The 21862-nt window shown below is 37.7% G+C and overlaps 1 protein-coding gene across 3 annotated transcripts in view; it reads left to right on the top strand.

Annotated features, from left to right (window-relative positions):
- LOC137249860 (zinc finger protein 568-like) overlaps positions 1-20352 on the top strand; it is a 169072-nt gene extending 148720 nt beyond the window's left edge. For all 3 annotated transcript variants that reach the window (XM_067781841.1, XM_067781842.1, XM_067781840.1), the window contains 2 exons: positions 18018-18059; positions 18138-20352. In XM_067781841.1, coding sequence (XP_067637942.1) covers positions 18018-18059; positions 18138-18201 — 106 coding nt within the window. In that variant the 3' untranslated portion in view covers positions 18202-20352. The remainder of the gene's footprint in view (positions 1-18017; positions 18060-18137) is intronic.
- The last annotated feature ends 1510 nt before the right edge of the window (positions 20353-21862 follow it).

Below are 21862 nucleotides of genomic sequence, written 5' to 3'. Positions count from 1 at the left end.
TTAAAAGCCTAGGGAAAGAGGGTTTAAAATATTTAGCACATGCCTTCAACCTGTCTCTTTCCACTTTTGTCATACCCGAAAAATGGAAAATGGCCAAGGTGGTCTCGCTACTAAAGCCTGGAAAACCAGCTAACATAGGAGAGTCATATCGCCCGATATCTCTCCTATCGACAGTAGCCAAGACGCTTGAAGCCATTTTGCTCCCCTACTTCAAAGCAAATTTGCAGCTAGCCTGTCATCAGCATGGCTTCAGAAAACTCCATAGCACCACCACCGCGCTAAATGCCATCATCACCCAGATAAATTGCGGTTTAAATCAAAACCCCCACCATAGAACAGTACTCGTTGCGCTAGACCTATCAAAAGCTTTTAATACGGTCAACCATGCCTCAGGGTGGTGTCCTATCCCCACTTTTGTTTAATTTCTACATATCTAAACTACCTTCGGCACCAGAAGGAGTTACTATCGACTGCACAATAATGGCCACAGGCCCAGGCCCACAGATCGATGAGCTTTGCAACAGAATAAACGGCTACCTTCCTGATCTCTCCAGTTTTTTCGCCTCGCGAAACCTGTGCATCCCAACAGACATCTGATTGATGAGCCAACACCGCCTAGAGACTTAAGGAGTCATCTCCGTAAGCATTTTGAGGGAATACGGCACCTGAGAACTCAGCCGTATGAAGCAAAAAAAAAAAAAAACAAGCAGGTCCTTGGTGAACTCCACAAACAGGCGTCGGACCTTTATGCCAGGAATTTCCCGGTGAATCCAGTACTCAAAGAACAGTACCCAAAACTTGCGGAAGAGGAACGCATACTCCCCAGGGAAACGCGAGTCACTCTGGCTCAACTTCGTTCTGGACACTGTAACAGGTTAAACTCTTACCTATCCAGAATCAACCCCGACATAGAAAATGTATGCCCCGCTTGCAATGTGTCCCAACATGACACCAACCATCTCTTTAATTGTAATGTGGAACCAACGCTTCTAACACGCCTTTCGTTATGGTCCACCCCTGTTGAAACAGCAAGTTTCCTTGGACTCACGTTAGAGGATATTGATGACAATTTGTGATCGGTCGCAACCATTAGGTGGGGCCAAGCACTGCTACAACAACAACAACAACACAGGCAGCAACTGCATCGCCCATCGATCTCGAGCCGTTCCTGCCAGTTGGCTCACAGGGGCATTTATTAGTAGAAGGGAGGGAAAAGAGAGAAGAACACTGGAGCAATACGCCAGGTTTCAAACAATCTAAGATACTGTTTGGAGGTTATAGCACAAGTCGCTACAGGGCAATAATAGACCTGTCGCAATATAACCTAAGAATCCCAAGAGCTGTTCTTACAGGGCATTATAGACTGAACAGCCGTATGCAGAACCTGGGCATACTATCGAATAACACATGCCGATTTTGTGATCGATCAGCAGACGGCCATATCCTCCCAGAATGCGACGCAATCTTAAGACGTAGGGGTAAGTTCATGGGCTCACCATGACCAGAGAGTTCCCACATTTAATCCCTCAAGCCAAGAACACTGCTAGGGTCCTTCAAGGAAGTCGACTAGGATGAGGTGCTGTGAAGGAGATGTGCAATCCTCAATAAATTATCTACCTATCTACGTTCCGGTAACAAGCACCATTGAGGTACTAGCCCGATCATCTCGGGAACTATTGATATGACTACATTAAACCTTCTAGGGATTGAATATTAATAATGAACGCAATGCGAAAGTCTGCTAAAATTTACCATTCTCCATGGAATGCTCGATATATAACTTTCCACGTTTTGAATCAGTAATGAAAAGAGCAAAATTTACTAAAATTTTAACTGGCTGTGGGTAATAAGGTGATGATGTCCTCTCTTAACGCAATGTAATGACAACGGTGACGCAGGGAAAATGACAAAAATCTTGTAAATCTACTGATCATAATTAATTAATTCCTCCCCTTCTATGCAGTTCTATGCATACATACATATGTATTTTACTCTCCAAACGCTAATTAAAGAAATCAATTGGTATTTACATGAACTTCGAACTCTTTGGTATTTGCTTTCTTCAGTTGATTATCAACCAAAGCATGACAAATTATCACTCACAAATTCATACATGTTGTTTATATATTTAAAATGGTTTGCAATTTCCTTACCCTTTCTGGTGCGATGATTCCTGGACAATCGGGTCTGACTAGACGCGATTTATTTTGCCTTAGAGCGTGCTTAATGCGAACCATATCATGTTAGGGCACACATTTGGTGATGCAAACTGATGCTTACCGAATCAATTAAGATAGAAAAAATTTGCAATTTTATATGTCTGTAGGTTAGATACCAATTTATTTGTTCTGATGATCACGTGTTGATTGTTTGCTGGTTCGAATGAAAAGGAAAGCGAGTAAGCTAATAACGAATTTACAGAGTACAATGATATGCAACAATTTGGTATAAAGCAAATGAACTGTATATGTAAAGAATATAATGAAAATGAACGTTTGCATGAGTGGGTGTAGGTGTGCTCTGATATGTAGTCGAAACCTTTGACAGTGAGTACTCGCTCAAATGTGGGGTTGCCAACTATGTTCGTTATGGTGTGTTCGTGTACCATTCCTGATCATGCCGGGCCGCGCTGAAAATATGATTTCAGGATAAGGGTAGTACTGCAACCTTCGATATGGGGCGAGTTAATTCGCCCTGAGCGGCCTTGACCTTGATGACTCTAACCAATCCGTCCTTACCGGGATACACCTCCTCTACCCATTGGCCATGTGGCTGGCGGAGTGTTGGGTTCCTTGAGGAGCACAATATCACCTACGGTTACATTTGGATGTCGACGGCACCATTTCGGGCGGTTTTGGAGTGACGTTAAATATTCGCGATGCCAACGCTTCCAAAATCCTTGGTACATATTTTGAACGTGTTGCCAGTAATCAAGTCGGTTGATGGCAATTTGGCTAAGATCTCCTTCGGGTACCATAGTGTAAGGCCTGCCTATAAGAAAGTGAGATGGAGACAAATAATTAGTATTAGTGTCTGGTGCAACTCCAAGTGGCCGTGAATTAACGACTGCCTCGATCTGCGCCAGAAGGGTATGCATTTGTTCACATGTAAGAATGGTGTTACCAATCACCCTACGCAAATGGAGTTTGACCGATCGTATTGCAGATTCCCACATCCAACCCCAATGAGGAGCATGTGGTGGTATGAAATTCCATTGAATCTGTTCCTTGGCGAGTGTCTGAGCGATTGTAGAGTTATGCTGCTGTGAATACAAAAGTTGGTGCATTTCATTCATTGCGCGGGCAGCTCCGATGAAGTTTCGCCCATTGTCGCTGAAAATCTTGCTGCATTTCCCTCTGCGAGAAGTGAATCGTCTAAATGCAGCCAGGAACCCATCTGTGCTCAAATCTGATACGAGCTCCAAGTGAATGGCAGATGTGACGAGGCATACAAATAGACATATATATCCTTTGGTCATTCTTGAATTGCGTCCTCGATATAGCCTCAATGTTAGCGGCCCCGCGTAGTCTACTCCGACATGTTGAGAAGGGTATGCTTGACAAACTCGTACTGCTGGTAAATCTGCCATGAATTGCTGTGTGACGTTGCGTTTATACATTTGATACAATTGTGAGTTACCTTTCGGATCAAATTTCTCGCACCTAAAATCCAATACCTTTGACGCACAATCACAAACAACGCTGATACCACTGGATGCAAGTTACGAACGTGTTCATCTCTTAGTAAAAGCTCGGTGACGCGATGCTGTTTTGGAAGGATGATGGGGTGCTGAGTAGCACTCGGTAATTCTGAGTTTCGAATTCGTCCGCCCACTCGGAGTAGGCCGCACTCGTCCACGAAGGGGTTCAACTGTATAAGGTTGGAGTGTTGAGTCGCCTCCTTTTTCCCGTTTAGCTGTCGAATATCTCCTCGAAAGCAAAACTGAGCATGTTGTAAGAAGAGTATGCGTGCCTCCTTTATTTCATCGAATGTGAGCGATAATCCAACATTAGTGCGCTTCTCCCTTCGAAGATTATGGGTAAAGCGTAAAATGTAGGCAGTGATTCGTAGAAGCCTCTGCCATGACGATACCCGCTTTAAAAGTTCGTCGAATACACTGTTTGATTGACTTTCCGTAGCAAGAAGATTCATCACGCTATTTTTCATCTCAAGATTGGCCTCTAGAATAGGATAATCCTCTGGATAGCTGACGTCCGTTAACATCCTACGAGTGTGCTCTGCATCGCAGAGCCATTCTGGACCCTTCCACCAGAGGTTGAAACTCGACAAAATATCGGCAGACATTCCCCTAGAAGCACAATCGGCCGGGTTTTCCTTCGATGCCACGTCGCTCCAAACCCTGCGTGGTAGAGTTTCTAATATTTCAGACGTTCGATTTGCAATGAAAGTCTTAAGTCTGGCCGGGGGCTGCGACAACCATGCCAAAACTACTGTGGAATCGCACCAGGCGTATGTTGCTACAGATTTATGAGGAAGTTCAGCTATGATTGTTTTCAATAGTCTGGTAAGCAATAAGGCGCCGCACAACTCTAAACGCGGAAACGATATTTGCTTTAGTGGTGCAACTCTAGTCTTGGCAGCTATTAAGGAAGTAGTAAATCTATTATCTGAATTTTTGACGCGGATATACACCACAGCAGCGTACGCCTTTATGGACGCATCCGAGAATCCGTGTAGTTCAATATGAGTCGTAGAGTTCATGGTAAAACGAGGCAATTCGATGCATGAAATGGCTTGATACTTCACCCACCGCTCGGCCAATTGCGTTGGCAACGAGTCGTCCCAGCCTAATTTGAGTAGCCACAACTCCTGAAAAAGAATTTTGAATTGCACTGTTACTGGCGCAAGTAGCCCTAGAGGGTCGAAAATGCGAAAGGCATTAGACAGTATCTGCCTTTTGGTAGTAGTGCTTGCCCTATTGAGGCATGTCTGATATGTTAGTATATCGTCATGCGCTCTCCATAGTAACCCAAGAACCTTTGCAGTATCTTGACCCAGCGTGTGCTGCGCGTTAGCATCCCAGCATATACGTTGACAGTTGGACACCCACTTCCTGAGCTCGAGTCCAGCGCCTGCTAACATTTGTACAAGCTCGTCGCGTATTTCAATTAGTTCGCGTTCGGAGCAAGCACCTGTGAGGACATCGTCCACATAAAAATTCTTAAGTACGATGGCGCTGGCCCGTGGAAACTTGTGCTTACAGTCCTGTGCTAACTGTGTCAGAACTCGCACCGATAAAAAAGGCGCACATGCAGTTCCATATGTAACTGTGCATAGCTGATAATGACATACAGGGTCAGTGGGGTTTTCTCTCCAAACAATGCGTTGGTAGTTTCGGTGATGATCAGCGACCCATATCTGACGAAACATTTTAACGATGTCAGCAGAGAATACATGTCGATGCAATCTGAATCGTAATAAAACTGAAAACAAGTTACGTTGAATGCTAGGGCCAATATGCAATACATTATTAATGGCCACCCCATTTATATCTGTGAAGGATCCATCGAACACCACCCGTAGCTTTTGCCCAACTACTGGATGGTGTGGCAGGTAGAATACGTGTCCATTAGTTACGTCGATTTCGTCTGGCGTTAGCCGTCGCATGTGGCCCAGAGACTCATATTCTCTCATAAAACTAACGCACTGTTGACGAAGTTTTTCGTTCTTCTGCAAGCGCCGCTCTACGGTGTGAAACCGTGAGAGAGCACCCGATAGGGTATCAGCGAACTGTGGCAAATCTTTTTTAAAGGGTAACTCTACAATGTATTTTCCATCGGGATGCCGCGCATGTGTGAGTCGAAAATGATTTTCTACAATTTCGTCATTTGGGTCTAGGTAAGGAGGCTGGCAGGTTTCCCCGATTTCCCAAAAATTTCGTAAAAAGTTATCAATATCAGCAATCGTATGCAGGGATGGTGTTATAACCATTCCACTGTCCTTCTCAGTAACTACCCAACCAAAAATCGACGAAACTGCTAGTGGATTGCCCTGTGAATCCAACATCTTGTTACAGGTGAACACTTTCCACACATGTGCCGCCCCTAACAGAATATCTATAGTTGCCGGTGTATGAAAGGTAGGGTCTGCAAGCGTAACGTTTTTCAGGTTATCCATGTCCAGTGCATTAATGACTTTTGTAGGAAGAGCCGAGGTGATGTTTTTAAGTATATACGCAGAAACATTCAATGCATTGTTCGATACGAGGGACTTGAGCAATAATGTGCAACTGCCCCTCGTGGTTTCGCATCGTGAAGACGATATGCCTGATACAGCGATGCGACCAGATGAGCGCGGTATACCAAGTCTCTGAACACAGCCTTCAGTTATATATGATAGCTCTGAGGCAGTGTCTAGGAGTACACGGCATTTTATAAAACCACCCTGGGCGGTTTGAACATTAACTATTGCTGTAGGCAACAAGGCTGTGGCTCCAGGGTTGACTGCAGGCAGTTTCCTTGACTGAGTGTTATTTGGGGCTGACGTCAATGACAGTGCAATATTCGAGACAGCCCATGGAGAACTATTGTCTGATGGAGCGGAACCAGATGCGTTTCCATGACCTATTTGGGAGCCCGTGCCAGCGGCTGGAGTTGAAACGTGGAGAAGAGTGTGGTGACGGCGATTGCATACCTTACAGTTAAATTTTGAGCTGCATGTTGAAGATGAGTGCCCCGACTTAAAGCAGTTAAAGCACAGTGATTTACCCTTGACCACGGCGCGACGATCTTCAATATTCAATGATAAAAATTGTGAACACTTCATAAGGGAGTGGTCTATACCATTACATTTAGGACAGGCTGCCCTCGAAGTAGACCCATTGGCTAAAACTAAGGCGCGTGTCGCGAAATGGCGAGGTCGCGAAGTAGAAGTCTTATGGTGTGCTAATTCAAGTTCTTCGCAATCAGAGTCAAGAAAATCGCAAAACTCGGTAATGGTGGGTGCCTGTTTATCTTTGCTGATTTCAACCCATCTGCGTCGAGATTCTGAGTCGAGCTTTGCTAATAGCAAATGGATAAGCCAGCAGTCCCGTTCGTCGTGTGATATGGCATTTAGACCCCTAATTACCTCATTGGCCCCGTCTGATATCTTGCGAAGAACTGTTGGATTTTCCCCTGATGCGACAGGGAGTGCAATAAAATTTTCAATAAAGGAGGTGACTATTTGACGTGGCCGATCGAATCGATCTTTTAATCGGTTCCACGCTGTATCATATGATGCTTCAGTTACGGGGATGTGCTTTATGATTTGCGCCGCATCATCCCTTAACAATGATTTAAGATGGTGAAACTTTTGTGTATTGCTAAGGTTAGGTTTTAACCCAATCGCACTGGTGAATAAATCCTTAAATGGAGGCCAATCTTTGTAAACTCCAGTAAAAGGTGTAATGATAATTTTCGGTAGGTCGTCACCCCTAATCTGTGGTAATGGAACCGAGCTATTTGAAAACTGATTAAAAAATGCGGATTGTTGCTCAGCTAGTCGACATATGGTGTCATCTAAACTTGCATTTTGTGGGGTATTCGATGGAGTATCATTTAGCGTGCGAAGTAAACTACGCGCAGTTAAAACCTTTTCATCGTAAACAGCATAGTCATCGTCAGGATCTGAATACTCAGGGAGTTCACTAAACTTGTACATGGCGTTCGTCGCAGACACAAATTCCTCCCACGATTCCCTTAAGCGTTCCATACGAGTAACTACGTCATTTTGCCCATAGTCCGATGGGGGATTTTGCGCAAAGCCGAGAACCCTTGTTATTGCCGCCTTGGTGCGCTTGCGAATTTGTACCAAGTCCTTCCAGCTGTCTGCCATCCCTGCCTACTGAATCCGGCTCAAAAAGGACCACTTTGATGCTTACCGTATCAATTAAGATAGAAAAAAATTGCTATTTTATATGTCTGTAGGTTAGATACCAATTTATTTGTTCTGATGATCACGTGTTGATTGTTTGCTGGTTCGAATGAAAAGGAAAGCGAGTAAGCTAATAACGAATTTACAGAGTACAATGATATGCAACAATTTGGTATAAAGCAAATGAACTGTATATGTAAAGAATATAATGAAAATGAACGTTTGCATGAGTGGATGTAGGTGTGCTCTGATATGTAGTCGAAACCTTTTGACAGTGAGTACTCGCTCAAATGTGGGGTTGCCAACTATGTTCGTTATGGTGTGTTCGTGTACCATTCCTGATCACAAACAATCAAAGAAATTTCTGCTTCTAAGGCTTCTAGGATAGCAGCAGCAGCTCCCGGTGGCGGCGCATAAATAACAGTTGCATGCGGAACACTTGCCTTTTTTGATGTCCTCTTTGTGCTTCGGCTTTATCTACTATTGCAATTTTTAATCAGTACAAATGTAATTTACCGAAGCAAATACTGGCAAACCAAGATGCGTAGTTCCACCCTTTTTTGGAGAAATACATCCAACTAGTTTGGTACCGTATTCCAAAGCATGTTGGTGGTGGAAAGTACCTTGTTTACCGGTAAATCCTTGGCAAATAACACGTGAATCTGCATTCAATTGTAGGTTTCCCCTTGTTTTGGCATATTCTGAGCTGAATCGCACCCCGGCAGAGATGTTATCTATTAGAATAATATAACATTTTTTTATTATTTAAAAATGCACATACGTATGAATGAAAAGCAGAAAGTAAATAATGTTGTTGTTGTACCGATGACACCTCGTTATGGGCTTTGTTGGTCCTTTGCCGGATGCAGATCGGGTACGTTCCGGGAACAAGTACCATTAAAGTACTAGCCCGACCATCTCGGGAGCGATTAAGTATGACCACATGAAACCTTCTAGGCCATTCCGTTGAGTCTACACAACTTAATATTATTTTGGGCGAAAGCCGCCAACGCAGAAAAGTGTTCTGTGGAACAAAATTTTTAATTTCCGCTTTCGGATTCTAAAAACGGAGCTCGACACGCGTCTTTTGATACCACCTTTGTTTAGTTTAGTTTAGTTACCTTTTTTTGATTTTGGAAATCGAATCTTCCAATTCCAATTGGTGGCAAGAGGACTTGGTTGCCTCTGGTTAAAGCGCCAGGTTAACATATAAAGGTAATATACTTACAACATTTAGAAGTGCCTAAACAGCTAACACATGTCACAACTAAAAGCACAGGAATTTTTCCTTTTTACACACCAGGTTAAACGAGAGCTTGTAAGAGTTTTATTAACATCTCAACAATTATATTTTTTCTTCGTTTTAATGTTTTCCGGAATCATAGTACAGTACCTTTACAATGTCCGGAATAATTAATGAACTGTCATTTCGATGACAGCCGTTAAAGCATGACAAAAATCAAAAAAATCATGAAATCATTCGCTAAATCTAATACATGTTTCTAAAAGAGAATTTTCCAGGGATCAAGAATATACAACTCTTTTTTCGCAGAAAATTATAGTTTGCCAGGTAGAGCCGCTCAAAGTTGACCAATTTTCAACATTGGGAAAAATTTGAATTTTTCTTCTTTTTCGTTGTATTTAAAATGGTTTTGTGAGTAAATAAGGCGGCCGTTTGTCGTTTTCTTGTATAGCAATTAAAGATAATTTAATTTGGGATTGAAAAAAAAAAAAAATTGTTTGTTTTTTTTGTTAAAAGTTGGCGGATATACCTGTTTTTCGAAATGCCTATTTTTAGGCCCTTTTTAAAACTTTGATGGAAAAAAATAAAAAATTTTAAAATATGTGATCCGTCAAATTAACATTCGTTATTTGTGAAATATTTAGTTACCAAAATTCATAAAGTCTATCGGCGTCCAGCTGCAACTTCACTTTTTACATCAAATAAAGTTAAACAACCTTGGGCATAAATACACACCTGAGCAGGTATATATAATTCAGTACGGCCGTAAGGTCGTTTTTGTTATTGTAACTTGTTAACAACATACATTTTTTTAGTTACCAATTGTATACCTGAAATTCATTTTAATAATTTGAGTAGGTATATAAAGCTACCCATCATACAATGCACATTATCATTCGTCTTTTGGAGATTAAGGAACTAAGTATTCTGTTTACTTAAATAAATATAGTTCATAGTTTAATATTTAGTCAGATACACTCGAAGCCAATTCTAATATGTATCTAGAAAACTCGAAACCATTTGCGGTGTTTAAATCTACAAAGTCAAGACGGGACTTCGTTGAGGCTATTATGAGAGAATTAGCGAGTGAAACAAGCATTAAAGAAAAGAAAGGCCTGGAAGAAAAAATTGGTTTACAATACATTATGATAGAAAGAAAATGGAAGGACGTCTATTGTAACAATTCAAAATTTCTAAGTAAGCATGAAAAGTGGCTAGCTGATAAACTTTTTTGGACGAAGAAACGTCTAGCACGTCAACCAATCCAACTAGAGGGAGACCAACAAAACCCATAGAAGAGTGTTCTACCTACACAAGGAAAGGGAAGCTGTCTGATACCACAAAAGCTATGGCCATGACTCATCTTTCAGAAGCACTGGCTATTAAATATAAAAAAGACGAAGAAAACGTGAAGTCTCATATAACAGAAGCAGTTGCGGTAGCAAGTCCAGTGCGACTGATGGGGATCAAAAACAGCATTCCCACACCACCAAATGCGCTACCTAGGAAATACACTCCCGAAGAAGCTTTGGCGCTGTTTATAGATCTCGGTTTAACGAAGAAAAGATATATCATATTGCGTAAATCATTATTGCAACGTAATGCCGATATTTTACCTGGATACAAAAAAATTACTCAAGCCAAGAAAGAAGCAGTTCCTCTAAGTCCCAAAATAACCGAAGTATCAGCTGAAGTTGAGCTACAAAACCTAATGGATCATACGTCTACACGACTCCTTCAAAGTTTTACTGAAGAAAAGTTGACATCACTGCCAAAGGAGCTAGCATTGATAACTAAGTGGGGCTGTGATGGATCATCAGGACAAAGCGCATATAAACAAAGAATAAATGTAGACGATGAAACAATTACAGATAGTAATATGTTTATGGCTTCTATTGTTCCATTACGACTAAAAGATGAAGCTTCAGAATATTGGAAAAATCCACGTCCGTCATCAACTATATTGTGCCGCCCGATATTATTTAAATACGAGAAGGAGTCTTCGGAACTCATAAAAGCTACAGTGAGTGATATAAAAAATCAAATTGCCAAATTAGAACCAACAATAATTGAAATTGAAGAGGGGAATGTCATTACAATAAAGCATGCTTTTCTTCTAACAATGGTCGATGGAAAAGTTTCGAACATAATAACAAATACGACATCTACAATGAAATGTCCAATTTGTAAAAAGAGCCAAAAGGACTTTGAAAATCTTGATGATTCAATAACTGACGAACTAAATTATGAGTATGGAATATCTCCTTTGCATGCTAGGATAAGATGTATGGAATTTGTTTTGAAGCTGGCTTATACACTACCACAACAAGGAGATGTTTTCGACGACAATACAACATGTAAGAAGAAACAAAACAGGAGAAAAAAATAATTCAGGATGCATTCTATAAAGAGATTGGCCGTAGAGTTGACTGTCCAAAGTAAGGATACGGAAATACAAATGATGGTAACTCCTCAAGAAGATTTTTTGAAAACGATGAAGTGACTGCTCGCATAACAGGAGTTGATAGAGATATTGTGAAAAGACTGGGAGTAATTTTAAATATTTTAAACTGCCATGAACCAGTTAATGGACGCAAATTTGGAGAATATGCATCTAAAACTACAGAGTTGCTCCATCAAAAGTATCCTGAGAAGAAACTTACACCAACGGTACATAAAATTTTAGCACATGGAAAAGATTTAATAGAGTACCAGTGCTTGCCATTAGCAGAATTGTCTGAAGAAGCTCAAGAATCTAAGAACAAGGACTACAAAAGATATAGATGTATGATCATCTGCAAAGTATCACGAGTTAGACAAAACGAAGACCTTTCCAACATGTTAGCTATCTCTTCTGATCCAGTCATATCATCTATGAGGTATGTAAGAACACAAAAAGATCTTACAGATGCGTATAGCTCAGAAATGGTTGCTTTATTAGATATATGTTCCAGTGACGATGACTATGTTAAGATAAAATAAGTTTATCAAAACAATGAAAAAGAGGTTTACTAATCAATTTTGTTACTTTATTGAAAAATAAGATATCTATGTACAGGTTAATTTTTTATTTCAAATAAAAGAATTAATTAATTTAGTACTTTATAAATATATACTTTTCGTTATTGCATTTCTCTAAAGTTTATCAAATTTATTTTAAAGCTTAGGCATTTCGCCTTCAAACGAGTATTAAATTTTTATAGAAATGAATACGTCTATCGAGTTTTTAGCATAAATGGGCAGTGCCACTCCCCTTTTCCAAAATTCGTTGGCTGTTTAATCTTTAGATCAAATAAAATTTCATTGAACCACTTTCAATAACTTTTAGTTATTAATAAAATACATATTTGGCTTTTAAATAAAAAAAAAAAACCAGTAACATTTTGCGATGAATTTTGAAGCACCTTGTTATTGTGGCACCAAAAACGGATATTTGAGTTTTATAAGAGTATTGCCATTTAAAAGAAACAATACGTCTATCGAGCTTGGTAGTTATTGATTACGTGACTACTTAGATACAACTTTTTATCATAAGTGGGCAGTGCCACGCTATCTTATAAAAATCATTAGTTTATCTTATTTAATGCTTAAATACGTCATTATAAGACAAATGTCATTTTTTTTTTTTATTTTTTACTAAAAACATTTTGTTTTTGCATTTTTCTAAAAAATTTCGACTTTGACGAATTTTTTTGAAGCACCCTCTATCTGTGACATTCTGAGCTTTCACAAATAATTGGCTTTCATTTGCATTTAAAATTTTTAAAATATCTTCATTGATTCAAAAGTTATGATTTTTGCAAAGAAAAAACTCAAAAGGCGCCACTGTGCGTCGATGTGTTAGTGGAGAGCGAAAAAAGCTTTGAATGTGTGGGTGAAGTAGTCACCTCTGGCTTGTAGGGATATTCCTTCATTGCCATACCTACAAATAATAGCTGACAGGGGGAACGGATTTCGCGAATGGCCAGAGAATGGAAGAAAGGTTTGTTTTTTGCTCGCGGTTATTCAATTGAAGTCCCATGAATTGCCCATTTGTGTTTCTAATCAGCTTTTCTTTTAAATGTGTATACAGAAAATCAGACTACATATTAATATTAATTTCTAAAATCTAGTTAATATATTAAATGTGAGCAGCCAGTTAAGCAAACATTTTAAAATATGTAAATGTCGTTTTGTTTGAAAAACACTATTGAGCAAATGATTTAAGTAATCGAACAGCGATTGAACACGTGATCGAGGCTGTTTACTATTGTGACCGTTTTTGTCAAGCATTGGCCACTTGTATGAATTCACAATGTATTTCGCAATGCTAGGCAGCTTCGGAATAGAAATTAAAAAACTTTCATTTCAGACGTTTCATTTTAAATAAAACTTCAATAATAATGGACTTCCTTGCTTCGCTGTTACTTTTATGTATATATTGGCATCTACGCTTTTAAGTTTATTGCGGCTGGAGGTCTCTGCATCTTATTGCTGTAAGTATTTTGGACATTTTGTGATTGTGACCTCCACGATGTTCGTTGGCTGGCATGTCGAATCTTCTGTCTCAAATTAGCCCTGACTGCACTGAAATCTGTATGTCTCACTTATGGAGAAAGCGAACATACTGCTTTCTTATTACGTTTATTTTAAGGGTTTCCTCTCAAATATGGTTTTCACCATTGTGAATACATACCAGTGAAAAATCTTCCTAGTCCTCCATTGCCATACCTACCTGTCAAATAATAGCTGACAGGGAGAACGGCTGTCGCGAATGGCCAGAGAATGGAAGAAAGGTTTGTTTTTTGCTCGCGGTTATAAAATTGAAGTCCCATGAATTGCCCATTTGTGTTTCAAATCAGCTTTTATTTTAAATTTGTATACAGAAAATCAGACTACATATTAATATTAATTTCTAAAATTTAGTTAATAGTTTAAATGTAGCCAGTTAAGCCAACATTTTAAAATATTTAAATAATGCAATATACCAGTCGTTTACAAAAATATTTCAAAAACACTATTGAGCAAATGCTTTAAGTAATCGAACAGCGATTGAACAGGTGATCGGGGCTGTTTACTATTGTGAACGTTTTTATCAAACCTTCGCCACTTGTATGAATTCACAATGTATTTCGCAATGCTAGGCAGCTTCGGAATAGAAATTAAAAAACTTTCATTTCAGACGTTAAAAAGGCAAAACTATTGCAATAGTCGAATCTGTCGCCAATCGAAAACAAACAACTAGTCGATTAGTGATAATCGAAATAACTGTTGCTTATCGACTAATCCATTAATCAAATATCAAAAGCTCTAGGCTCCTAACTTCAGATTTCGTGGTGTATTATAAATTTTTAGTGTGCAGTTTTTATATAATCGACTAGACCTACAACATGAGGTAGTCTGTCAGCGTTATTAATTGAAACTATTGGACAATTCACAAGGGTATCGTATTCATGTAAAATTTTAAGATTATAGTTGTTCCAATGGTCTCCAATGTAAAATTTGTTTAAAGCGTAGCACGTACGGCGAATAGGAGACCTTGTGAATTGCCTGTATGCGCTTTATGTTTAAACAATAAATCAATAAATTTTATAAAATATAGTTTTTTTTATTAACAAACATTTATTTCAAACAAAATTGTTATCTTTTTAATTTCCCCTTTTGCTGCATTGCCCAGCGCTGATTCCTGTTAGGAGTGCACAACCACCATCTGACTCCAGATCAGTGAAGCACTGCATCTCCCTACTCCGCCGAAAAGCCAGAAGGAAGCACAAAGCCAACCTTCAGGCCTATTTAAATTTTCGGCTCAACTAAAAAAGCCCGACAAATTGCAGTTGAGCCGAGGATGACGCGCACGACCACTCCGACTAAACGACTAGAACGGAATGTGTTCGTACGATTTTAAGTATCTCGATCGGCGCACGGAAGCATTGTGAATCAAACTAAGTGTGATATCTTATCTGTCAACTGCCTGACAGGATGTTCAATATGGCTACTTTTTAGCGTTTTCACAGGGTGTTCAATATGGCGGCGCATAGGTCCGGCTATCTTCAGCGGATGATAGAAAGAGATACAGAATGAGACAGCGATAGTCAATTACAAATCAGGTGATCCAATCACTTTGGAATTTTGACGTCTATGCAGAAGATATCACACTTAGTTTGATTCACAATGCACGGAAGTTCATAAAAATTGATCTAAATACTCGAAATCTTATATAAATTTTGTGCTACACTTAGCGAAAGTTTAGTGTATTTTAAATTTTGGGTCTCTAGTCTAGCTCGTCTAGCGACAGCTTTTTCGAAAGATCCCCCAATTATGGGATGAACACTAAACGGATCTAATATAAATTAAATAAAAAATATGTTAATTCCCCACATTACAAAATCGTTACCGCGAACCCCTTTATATGTCAACGCTTTATTATTGACCATTTTGAATTTTTTACATATTAGTCCACTTTTGTTTATATTTTTTTACATTTGTTCAAAATATAGTAAGTTCTTTGCTCAAGAACTTGATGATTGTTTTAGTGTTTCTAAAAGATTTAAGGTTCCTCAAGTTTTACCAAATACATATTTATTCCAAGGCAAAACAAAAAGTTTACCAGTTAGTAAACTAACAACCTCAAATTAAAAGGGACTTTCAGTAGTGTGCCAACAAATAAAAATTAAAAGAGTAAAAACGTAAATGTGATACAAAGCTAAAACATATCTGAATATTTTTTTTATACATTTTTTTATTTTACTCACGTGTGACAATAATCAAAAAACATCTGTCATCCATGATTTTAAAAATGTCTTCTCCCTTTAAGTATATTCCTATCAAAAAATAACAAGACATGTGTATAAATTGTAGGTTGCTACACCCATTGTAAAGGTTAAAAAGTAGGAATAAACAAACAAGAACAAGCATTTTGATCAGGTGAGCGTAGCTGTGTGTGTGTGCTGATGGATGCTATTTGGCACTACTGTACTTCTTAGGTCCAAAAAAAGTGTAGTAGCCGCTAACGCAAACTGCGCTAAATTTAATTGTAAAATTACAAAGAAATACCCTTATTTATTATCAAACGAGCACTTAATTACATCTCTCTTTAAAATCCATATGTTTTGGATAACCAAAACCGCCGGGGGAGGCTTTAAAAGACGCGTTTTGGCCACGGTTTCTATAATCCGCACACGTGATTATTGATACTAGGACAAAACGCGCCTTCTCATCCCTCTTTCCACATTGTTGGTAATGTTCCGGTAGCCGATCCCGGTTTTAAACTGTTTTCGCGGAGAGCTGTTGAACGGGTAGACAAATTTAGCACCCGTGCTTTTATTCTTAATGTTGGCATAAGTACGCTTCTTCAGATACCCCATTCGAATACTTTTGTATAATTTTCTGTAGGTCCCATATAGATGCACTTTACATTTTCATACTAAATTTGTTCAAAAAAAAGTACGCATCACAGCATCCCATATCTGATATTCCGCTCCTTTTTTGTTTCCCTGCGTCGATGTCGATGACAGCAACCCCGGTAATTTTGACACTTCGTTCAGTGTTAAACTCATGTTCCGTGCAAGTTCCACCATTGTGGATAAAACAAGTCTTATCCGTCAACTGCCTGACAGGATGTTCAATATGGCTACTATTTAGCATTTTTGCAGCGTTTTGACAGGGTGTTCAAAATGGCGGCGGATAGGGCCAGCTATCTTCAGCGGTTGATAGAAAGAGATCCAGAATGAGACAGCGATACTCAATTAAAAATCAGCTGATCCACTCTATTTGTAGTTTTGACGTCAATGTAGAAGTTATCACACTTGTTTTATCCACAATGGGTTCCACGCTAGTTTGACACTTCGGTCAGTGTCGAACGGCAGTGTGTTAGAAAGAGAAGGAAACAAACATATCCTACTTGTAAACCTGCCATACCTTCCCCCGAATTCAAACTTTCGCTAACTCTAGAACACAATCGCCAAATGGCCTTAGTTTACTACTTATGCATAGGACTTAGACGGTTATTATTTATTTATTATTCCTTATAACCATATTTTACTAAATGTTCCATACTTTTCTGCGAACTTATTACTGTTTTATAATATTTAGCGATAACGCTTTATACTATGTACAAACACACCAAATTGGCAATTTATTCCATTTGGGCAATTTATCATATAATAAATTGTAATAATAAATTGCCAATTTAAAAAAAAAAATGCGTAATAAATTGTTTCAAACTGCAAATGCAACCTTGTAAAGTGTGTTTATTGAGTAGATTTAAACGTCAGTTACGCATGGTTCAACTATATGGTTTTCTCATCTCATCAGCTCATTTGATTTTTTTCATCTCACTGGATTAGGGATTGTCAAAAGAAGATGGCAAACTCATAATTAAACCAAAACATTGAACACATTTTCTTACAACACACAAAAATTTCAAAGTTTTATGTGTTGATTCCATTCCATTCGCCTAATACTAACACGCACATTTTGACAATCTGAACAAAGGTATGTTGTTGCTGTAGGGATGGGCCAACCAGCTATCAAATTGCATTATGTAAGCTAAATTGAGTTGTATGAACACCATTCAATTTAAATCGAAATTGCGTCAATTTATTTTTCTATTTGAACATAGTATTAGCTTTAGTGAAGGTTGGAATTCGGCCGCTTGTATATTGTAATGATTGAACATATACTGGAGAATGAAATTTAACTGAAATCTTGTGTTTCGAGATTAAATTTTGTATGATAAAACTATCAGGATTTAATGATTAATCTCTTCAGGGGCTTAACTATCAAATAAAGTCTAAGTGGAAATTTGATTTCAATTTAATTATTATTTTAAATACATTAGATATGAAATATGGTATCAATATCAAAAAACAAATTCATTTCTTTAATTATCTTGATAACCTGGGTTTTTTATTTAATTCAGATCCAAAGAAATCTCTGACCCGTGCAATATTTGTAAAAAGCGGTAAGTTATCATAAAAATCTAGTCCTAATATATTTATCTAAAATTATTCCAACTTTTCATTCTGCCTTTATTGAATAGATTTAATACTAATTGGGTTCTACGCAGACATATGCGTGTTCATACCTGTGAAAAAACCATATAAAGGCAAATACTGTGAACTATCCTTTGCGAATTGAGATGCACTAAATCTGCAATTACGTACGCATCTGGGTGATAACATTTATAGATGCCATTTGTGTCCCTTAACGTTTCCTTTAGCTTCGAAACAACGTTTACACTTAACTACGCATAACAACGAATATTCAAAGATGCGTCGGCGAAATATGAAGGCGAAGCTAAAAGGAGAAGAAGCTAAAATTAAGAAGGAGCAAGCATTGAAAATCAATGTTTTAACGTAAGAATATAGATAACAAGACATTAGTGTAGTCATTACAAGAGTGTGCATCGGCATAATTTATGTGTGTAATATTCCAACAATATAATAAAATACTTGGCGAAAACTCGTATGCCTAAATTTCATGTATAGCAGGTTTGCTACTGTTTGACTGTTTTTAAACGGTTTTATTTAGGTTGACTTGACAGGCTGGTTGGACAGCACTTGAAATTTAAGTAACTTCCCGATATAACTTGGAATATAGTTCAGAACCCGATGGAAATGCAATAATAAGAAAAAAAACTCCGGTAGGTGGCGCATGGATCGAAATATTTAAAAAAATCGTATTTGTGGTCCGATTTAGCTCATATTTGGAACACATAGATTCAAGAATAGAAAGCGACCTATGAAATAAAATAAATAAAAAAAATTTTTAAGTTAAACGGTTTTATTGAAAGCAATACTTACATTAAGTAATAATAATACTAAAAAAAAAGAAAATAAAATAATAAAAAAAAATGTTTAAGTTAAACGGTTTTATTGAAAACAATACTTACATTAAGTAATAATAATATTAAAAGATAGAAAATAAGTAGGTAGGTCCTAAGTACTCATCACACTCCTCATCAATCTAGAGCGTTGATCATACAATTAAATAAAAGCGTTGAAGTAGTATTATTATTACTTCGTGTAGGTATTGTTTTCAATAAAACCGTTTAACCAAAATTTTTTTAATTATTTTATTTTAAACTATATTATGCGGGTACTCTTTAGAAACATGACTTATGACACCACATAGGAGTCCCGAAGAAGGCTCTAACCAGAAGAAATTTAATGAAATCCATTCAAAGTGTCTCAACATTATTTAAAAAACTAATGGCGTTCTGAAAAGTCGATGGAGGTGTCTTCTTGATGCAAGGGAATTGCTTTACACTCTAAAAAAATCAGAAAAAATTGTAAACGTGTGCTGCGTGTTGCATTGTACATTTCCAGGCATACACGGATATGCAGAAGTACACTCCGCATAAGAGCAGGCAACTCAGAATGGAAATCCAGATTTAATCCCCTTGACTTAGCCTCAGCATTTGAACACAGCGCAAAATATATGCAACAACATTGATAACTTGCTCTAAATTTGTATAAATGAAAACACATATCTTGAGTGTAATATTTTATTCTCTCTTTTAAATAAATTTTTTATGCATTTGAATTCAGGTATCACAATTTAGTACATTATACTTATTTCCTACTAAATAGTTTCAGCCTCATCTTTATATCAAGAAATAGAAATATCACAAATTTGCGTTTTTTTGCTCGTCATAATACAGTCCGAAATTAAGTCGATTATAGTCTACAAAATAAAAATAGTGTATCTAAGCTTGGATAATGATATTAATACTGTAATGAAATAAATTAGTTCATAATTAAAAAACTAACTAGTGTAATGTTTAAATAAATATTAAAAAGTGTCATGCGACCAGGTATTTTTCAATTATTTTTGTAGTTGGCGACTTTCCATTGCTAATTTGTGCCCTTCAATTTTCCTATTCCTCTCATTTTAGTTTTTCCATTTCTTTATAATGTTTTTTATTTAATATTTTTTTAAAATGAGATGATATATGTATATATGTATGCTTGTATGTCCTACTTTAGCCACTTGATGTACTTTTGTTTTTGCAAAAATTTTGTTTGGGTGCTTTAAAATATTGTTTATATTTTTGTATGATTTTTTGTCTCCAACATTCTTAATTTTCGCACATATGGTTAGTCTGTATAACATACTCAAATGTGTAAGTGGTATTTTTTTATGCTGGATTTTTTGAAAATGTTTTAATTATTCTTTTTGTTTCACAGTCCTGATGATGACTTCAGACTGAAGTCGAAATATCGAATACAAAATATAAATACAAATATAAAATATTTATACTGCATTTTTATTTCGATAAGGCCTCGAGCTCATAAAAAAGTTTAATAAGATTTTTATTTAAAAAATAAACGAAAGGCGCGATAACCACCGAAGAGATTTAAGGCCGAGCTTCTCTTCCAATTTGCGTCGTGCTCCTTTTAATTCTTCTTACAAATTGGTGGGACGGGATCTACTTGTTTTATGCCGACCCCGAACGGCATCTGCAAGACAGATGAGTTTTCACTGAAAGCTTTTCATGGCAGTAATACACTCGGAGTGCTTGCCAAATACTGCCGAGTGGCGATCCCGCTTAGAAAAATTTTCTTCTAATTGAAAAAACTTGTTCGTAAAATTTTGATGTTGCTTTGCCCGGGGCGTGAACCCAGTATCCTCGGTGTGGTAATCGAAGCACGGTACCATCACACCGCGGCGGCGTCATACATTTGCTACATCGCCCTATACATTTTTTCAATATTTTCTTTTGGCTGCAGGGAATCTGACACTGCACCTTTTATGGCATCACAGAGCTCGCGTTGAATTGACAATTCTTCTTGAATAATGTCAGAGGAGGATCTCTTTGATGTCACTCTTTTTGAGGAAGTGGGCATTAGGGGTTTTGGGGGCTGTCATTCACACAAACAGTATCAACTGGGTTGTCATACCTCACACTCAATCACTACCGCAGTCTCACTCACTCCTCACATCCGTTCGCTACCCCACACTCATTCTTTCCCTACTTGTACTACCATCCGTTTTGGGCGTTAATCAATTAAATTTTGAATCAATTAATTGATTCAAAAATTAACTGTAACATAAATTCAAATAAACATACAATTACATTGTTTTTGTAATTCACTGAATAATTTTAATTTAATATATTAAAAGGGAAGAGAATGCGTTTTTAATTTAACAAAATAATGTCACGCTGGCTAATATTTGGAACTAAAATTTTTATGTACGAGAAGTCTTCTCTTCTATTCTCTTCTCTTCTCTCCTCTTCTCTTCTCTTCTCTTCTCTTCTCTTCTCTTCTCTTCTCTTCTCTTCTCTTCTCTTCTCTCCTCTTCTCTTCTCTTCTCATCTCTTCTCTTCTCTTATATTCTCTTCTCTTCTCTTATATTCTCTTCCCTTCGCCTCCCCTCTATTCTCTTCTCTTCCCTATTATTTTCTCTTCCCTTCTCTTCTCCTCTATTCTCTTCTGTACTCTTCTCTTCCCCTCCATTCTCTTCTTTACTTTTCTCCTCTATTCTGTTATCTTCTCTTATCTTCTCTTATCTTCTCTTCTCCTCTATTCTCTTCTCTTCTTTATTCTATTCTATAATTTTTTGAATTTAATGTATTAAAAGAGAAGAGAATACGTTTTTAATTTATCAAAATAATGTGACGCTGGCAAATATTTGGAACTTCAATTTTTATTTAAGAGCAGTCTTCTTTTCTCCTCTTTTCTTCTATTCTCTTCTCTTCTATTCTCTTCTCTTCCCTTCTCTTCTCATCTCTTCTCTTCCTTCTCTTCTCTTCTCTTCACT

This window comes from Eurosta solidaginis, chromosome 4 (assembly GCF_040869045.1).
Source record: "Eurosta solidaginis isolate ZX-2024a chromosome 4, ASM4086904v1, whole genome shotgun sequence".
NCBI classification, from domain to species: Eukaryota; Metazoa; Arthropoda; class Insecta; order Diptera; family Tephritidae; genus Eurosta; species Eurosta solidaginis.
This window is presented reverse-complemented; position numbering and strand designations above follow the sequence as displayed.